The following is a 6888-nucleotide window of genomic DNA, read 5'->3' as shown; positions in this document are numbered from 1 at the left end:
TTTTATGATCAGGTCACAAAGTCCCTGGATGAGGGCGTCGAGGTAGACGTTGTCTTCCTGGACTTTAAGAAGGCCTTTGACACTGTTTCCCACTATTTTCTCTCAAAAAAACCTAGATGCCTACGCAGTCAGATGGGTGTCAAATTGGCTAGATGGTAGCACCCAGAGAGTGGTGATGGACAGGTCGCTTTCAACCTGGAGGGATGTGGGCAGTGGAGTCCCCCAGGAGTCTGTCTCTTGGGGCCTGTACTGTTCAACATCTTTATCAGCAATCTGGATGTCGAAAGCACACTGTCCAAATTTGCTGATGACACCAAGTTGTGGGGCGAGGTGGGCATGCTGGAGAGGAGGGACAGAATCCATCTAGATGTAAACAGGTTACAGAAGTGGGCGGATGAGACTAGCATGGAATTCAACACGGACAAATGCAGGGTACTGCATCTAGGGAGGAGGAACCATCAACACACCTATAGGCTGGGGAACTCCTCTCTTGTCAAAACAGTGGCAGAAAGGGATATTGGAGTCATTGTGGACTCCAGAATGAACATGAGCCGCCAATGTGAGGACGCAGTCAGTAAGGCGAACTGCACCTTGTCATGCATCTACAGATGCATCACAAGCAGGTCCAGGGAGGTGATTCTTCCCCTCTATGTGGTATTGGTCAGGCCGCAGTTGGAGTACTGCATCCAGTTCTGAGCACCGCACTTTAAAAGGGATGTGGCTAGCATTGAGAGAGTCCAGAGGAGGGCCACTCGCATAGTCAGGGGGCAGCAGGCCAGGCCTTATGAAGAGAGGCTGAAGGGCCTGAATCTATTCAGCCTCCAGAAGAGAAGGCTGAGAGGGGATCTGGTGGTCATTCACAAACTCAATGGGGGACCAGTGAGAATTGGGGGAGGCTCTGTTCCCCCAGGCACCACCCGGGTTTACTGGGAATAACGGCCACAAATTGTTAGAGAGAAGGTTCAGGCTGGACATCAGGAGATATTACTTTACAGTTAGAGCTGCCAGGGTCTGGAACGGGCTCCTGTAACACGGGGACTGCTCGGGGCCGATCTCCACGTGGCCCGCCCACCTGTTCTTGGGCTGCCTGCTTTCTCACCCACCATGCCTTGATCTTAATGAATTAATTAGTTGGTAATAAGCGGGAGCCTGCCCATTTTCTGCCCTGATGCCAGGGGGCGCTATTTGCATCTCCATTCCTCCCCTACACTGCAGCCCAAAGCCTCGCAGATGCATCTTGATGTTCCCATAATCACCGGCCCCACTCTGGGCCCCATACTCCTTCTGATTGAACCCCAAACAAATTCCCCTCATCATGCGGCCTTATCCGCCTTCATATAGGCTACGTAGCTCCCTGAAGCCATTTTCCCCTCTTGGGTGTGGTCCCCTCCTGGGACCTTTGGCTACCAGCCCTGGCCCACCTCCAGGCCAGTTGGAACCCCTGGCCCTCAGCTCTTGGGCATCCCTCGTGGTGGGCCCCTGGCCCTTTTGACCGGTGTGGTCCTGGCCCCAGCATGGGCCAGTCGAGGGTACTCTCTCGATCAATATTTGAGTCTCTAGCCCCTCACTCTCTCTAGGGATCCACCCCCTGGGCCCTACACATAAAAGGCCCTGGTGGGGGGAGCTAGGGGTTAAAGCACCCCAACCCACCTTTCACCAGGGTGGTAACTGGCCTGGCATTTCCTGGGGGTTCCCACGCCACTGGGAGCCCCACCAGACCACCCACTCCTGGCAGGGTGCAGTTTTAGGTCGTACCCAGGACCAGGATCCTCCTGCCATCCCCTACAGCTCCTCCCTTACCTCCAGATGGAACTGAGCAGCCCTCTGGCCAAGCAGTGTTGTTGCCTGACCTCTTGCAGCTAAACTGCCCTGTTTATATGGGCAGCCCTGAACCTAAAATGGCTGCCCTCATTAGGCTGGCGGCTGCCAGCTCCAGGGCCTTAAAGTGGCAGGTGCACACAGTGCCTTGCCACAGCTCCCAAGTGAGGTGGTGCTCTCTCCTAACTTGGGGGTCTTCAAGAGGAGGCTGGAGGGATATTTGAGTGGGGTTTTATGACCCCAGCACTCATTCCTGCCCGGGGCAGGGAGTCAGACCTGATGATCTGGTTAGGTCCCTTCCAACCCTAAGCACTCTGAAACAGATAGAATTTGATTTTTCCAGTTTTCTGTAAAGATTGTTACTGCTCAATGATTTTGCAGTGTTTTGCCTTAGTAGGCTCAGGACATCTTATAAGTTTCAGTGAACATAAATATTTTGCACTCCAGATGTACAGGATTGTGGAGTTTTTTTTTAATTAAATCATTTTTCCTTGATGGCTGTCTCCACCTGAAACTTCAAGAAGTGCAGCGATAATAGCTCATCCTAGAACCGCTATGCTTCCCTGACAAGCATGATACTGGCTTGATGTGATACCCCATGATATTCAGATCCTTTTTTGTTGATGGTGTGTAAAAAATAAGTAAACTCTTAAGCTAGGGACAGACATTACACATAAACCAGTTTAAGTAATCAGAAACTGGTTTAAACCTGTAACAGAACAGATATTCAGTGCACACCCAGCTTGAAAATGGCTGAAACTGGTTTGAGATGAAACTGGTTGAATGTAATATCAGACTTAACTGATTTGGGTCAAACTGGTTTATGAAATGTCTGCCCCAGACCTCTTGCTGGTTTAAGTTAAACCAGACTCCCCCAGCATCCCAGCATGCTCTCTGGGCTAGGCGAGGCTCTGCTCCACAGAAGAGCTGGCCTTTCCCCTCTGCTCCCTGGCTGGAGCTCCGGCAGAGACTGCAGGCATCTGCCTGGCTTCCCTTCTCTCTGTCCCGCCCCCTTCCCCACGCCCCACACACACACTCCCTGGTAAGCAGGGATTCCCCTCTGCTTTACACAGACACCTCACAGTATTAGCTAGTAGACCACATGTTGGCTACGGTCCGTGATGTGGCATATGGGGCAAAGGCAAATAGGACTGTGTCCTTTTTGAGCTAATCAACAGGTAGCTGGTAATGTCCTTCCTTGGAATGTTCCCTTTCTTGGAAAAAGTTGTTTAAGAAGAGCTTGAACTAATGAGAGGGACTTTGTTTTCTGATGGGGTGTTAAATGCTGATAACAAAGCTGATAAATGCTCTGTTATCGAGGGGGGGGAAAACTGCTCCCTAATCAGAGCATCCTTCTGGGACCTGGCCATGCCCCCCCCCAGCTCAACGCTGTGGAAGGGAAGGGAGGACTGCTGTAGCACTGCCCTCCTCCCCCCCCTCGGATTCTAGCCTGAGCCACTGCAGGCATGTGCCTATATTTCTGGGATGTCTGTACAGTTACAAACCAGCTTAGCCTAGCCAGGTTAGACTAACCTGCAAAGATTGAATCAGTTCAGGCTCAGGCTTTTTGAATGTCCCTAGCCTTAAAGTTGGCTAAACTAAGCTTCTGTCAACAATTTTTGGATGAGGGGGGAAGGAAGGGATTCCATAAATTTCATTTCTGCAACAACTAACAAAATCCAGTGTTTCAGCCAATAAAGCTTTCCCTGGTGAACATGTTGGCTGAAATATTACAATTTTTTTTACTTTTCTTTTTTCTTTTTTGGCTATCAAAGAAGTAAAAGTTATGCAAATTAAACATTATGAAACAATCTTCAGAAAATTTAAAATGTGTGAATTCTTTCATTATTGTCTCACAGGTGTTTAACTTGATCTAGATGTTGGGGGTTTTTTTTGTTTTTTTTTTTTTCTCTTACTATAATTTCCATGCTGCTGAGTATATCTCTTCTTGACTTTTGCTGATGTAGTTCCTCAGCTGTGTCCTGTCTTTGCTCAGGTGATGATGCAGTGAAGTAAATCTTACCTAGGTGCTTGGTTGTTCTGGGACCATACAGCATTGGAGGAGCATGCCAGGAAAGCACCATTCTGACTTCCCTATACCCTCTGGAGCACCTCTGTAGTTCCCCTCCCATGAACTAGAATTTGAGGAGGTGGCTGTGCCAGTAGAGAGAACCCTTCACTCAAGCAATTTTTGGCCTCTTCTGTGCCTCATACTTAAACTGGAGAAAGCCTAGGCCATTAACTGTTAAGAGGATTATATATACTGGGGCTGCTTTGGACTCTGCTAAAATGAGAAACAAGTGTGCACTTTGCAGGGTCTGCCAAGTAACAGTTTTAATAGTAGTACTTAGGATTTCACATCTTCAAAACCCTGTTAGTGTCAGCTAATACACTGATATGTTAATGACTGTCTTGTCTGCTTTTTGTACTTTGTTGTGTGTTTTAGAAAAAAATGACAAACTTCAGAAATACTGCTCAAAATTCTATGATTATTTTTAAACATTAGACTGGAAAAATTAACTAAACTGTGATTAAAATGTAAAATAGCAAAGTTGTACTTATATAAACAATTTGATGAGAAGCTGTTGATATTGGTTTATACCATATTTCTTGATTCCTCTTTGAGTGAGTATTAGAATTACAAGCAAGTATGGGTAAATAGGATCAAGCTTCCTTGCAGGGATACAGTATGTTCTCATATGAAGATCATTATATTTATTATGCTACAGTAGTGCTGGATGGAATCTCTGGAGATGGGTAGTTTTAGCATGCAGAGGCTTAGCCAGAAACCATGCTGCACTCTCTCATTTTCTGGCATCTGTCAAACAATAGTGCATCAAAGATTTATTTATTTTTTTTAATCGTGAAATGTGAAAATTTTTAACTCAGTTTCTCAAATGCTATTTAAATCTCTTTATTTCCTTCTATCTTAATGTTATTCATTGAAATACACATAACAGAGTTGGGTAACAAGCAAACAGTACTTGAAGGAGATAACTACTTATTCATTATTCAGTTAATTTTTTTGCTTTTTGCCTTAAAGTTGCACATGTCTATGGTTTGCTATAATTTTAGTGAGTATTCTTTTAATGATTAAAATGAAAAAAATTAAACCCATGACATCTTTTCCTCTTAAGAATCAGAAAAAAGTTGTTCACTTCTTTATAGAAGGAGCTGTAATTTAATAATTATTTTATTCCTTCTTAATGTTTTCTTAGGACTCAGCCAAAAACAGTTTTTGCAGAAGTGGAGCAAGAAGATGATGAAACGGACAACAAACCAGAATGGAAGAAACGTAAAATTTAAATACCTTGGTTGGAAGGAAGATGACATAGGATTTGATACAAAGTAGAGAGATATTTTTGCTGTGCTCCAAGAGCTTACATTTTTACAAACACCTTCTTGTAATACATTGAACTGCTGTTTGCAGCTAAAAGATGATTGTTACACTGAGATACATTAGAATTGTTAATCTGCATTTTGCAAGAAGGGGGTAATTATATTGTATAACGAGTTATCTATCAGTTTCTTAGTTTTATGTTTTAAAAGAAATATATTTGTGCTTATAATGTATAACCGAAAGAGATCATCTGGTTAATCAGCGTATTTCCATAAAGATCCTTTTAATTAATGCTACCATTTGAGATGTGATACCCTAAAGATTTTAAGTAAGGAAATAAAAGGTCTGCAGATTCTCAGTCATCTTTTATTCATTCCAGTAACACCTATTACGTTGCACAAAAAATAAGCAGAGTCATGGATTAACATTTTTTAGGCATACCATTTCTAAATAATTTACAAATGTCAGATTTGTTTAGCTGATGTGCTAGTTTTCTCAAACTTTTTTTGCTTTTACATTTTATTTCAAAGATATGTCTATTGAATTTGTGTAATCTCACAATTTTTTAGTAATAAAGATTTTATTTTTAAGTCATAGGACTTAAGTAGGACTGCACAATTATATTTTGTTTAAAAGATATTGTGCTCTGATTTTCTTTTTCTAACGTTACATGGCTAGGAGCATTAAAATAATGTTGTTCAGGCCTCCAGCCCTATTCCTATGTATTCACAGGCAATAACCCCTTACAGAGAGTATACATATGTTAGGCAGTATACACATACCATTATGTTTGTGGTGCTCATCAGCTGTATACATACTGGCTGCCAGTTTCTTTCTGAAGGGCGATACTGATTGTTATAAAATGGTCATTTCATTATTGAAAGTTTTAGTTTTTAATATTACGTGGCTGTGGTAAATGTTACAAAGAGGAGAAGGAAAGAGATGGGATGGTCTTTAGTTTTTTACCTAATTGAAGCCCAGATTCAGCAAAGCACCAGAGCACATACTTAACCTTAAGCATGTAGTTATGTCATAGAATCATAGAAAATGTGAGTTGGAAGGGACCCCAGGAAGTCATGTAGTCGAACCCCTTGCTAGAAGCAGGACCATCCCCAACTAGATCATCCCAGCCAAGACTTTGTCTACCCAGGTTTTAAAAACCTCCAGGGATGGAGATTCCACACAGCCTTTCTGGGTAACCTGTTCCAGTTCTCTACTACCTTCCTGGTGAGAGAGTTTTTCCCCATATCTAACCTAAACTTCTCTTGCTCCAGCTTGAGACCATAGTTCCCATGTCCCATTGAAGTTTAGGTGTTTGATAGTCCTTTGTACTTTGATAGTGATAGCTTGTTATAATTGCTGCTGCTATTGGATCTTTTCAGTACAAAATCCCTAACTAGGGGTTACAATTGTGATCACTTGTCCAAAATAACATGAATGAGAAAGAAGGGAGCAGGTAACTGCCAGGAACGGAGATATGAGTGGAAAGCAAACACAGTTGTTAATTAATAGCATCTAACAAATAGCTCCTTGTGATGTTCCCCACAGCTGGTATCATTCTTTAATAAGCAATTAATGTATGTTAGAACATTGTATTAACATGATTGTATTATCTCTTTGAACAAGATTATCCAAGATTTAATTAGTCTTCCTGATCTTTAGTTTGAAGACAGGATAACCTACTGATTTTTAACATCACTTGGAAGTTTTCCATGAAGCCAGAATGGGTT

At 43.0% G+C, this 6888-nt stretch overlaps 1 protein-coding gene across 1 annotated transcript in view; it reads left to right on the top strand.

The window, feature by feature from the left end:
• WDR70 (WD repeat domain 70) overlaps positions 1–5514 on the top strand; it is a 331125-nt gene extending 325611 nt beyond the window's left edge. Inside the window, exon 18 of the mRNA XM_019517943.1 lies at positions 5037–5514. Coding sequence (XP_019373488.1) covers positions 5037–5124 — 88 coding nt within the window. The 3' untranslated portion in view covers positions 5125–5514. The remainder of the gene's footprint in view (positions 1–5036) is intronic.
• The last annotated feature ends 1374 nt before the right edge of the window (positions 5515–6888 follow it).

Source organism: Gavialis gangeticus, unplaced genomic scaffold (assembly GCF_001723915.1).
Source record: "Gavialis gangeticus isolate Ggan-Ray unplaced genomic scaffold, GavGan_comp1, whole genome shotgun sequence".
NCBI classification, from domain to species: Eukaryota; Metazoa; Chordata; order Crocodylia; family Gavialidae; genus Gavialis; species Gavialis gangeticus.
This window is presented reverse-complemented; position numbering and strand designations above follow the sequence as displayed.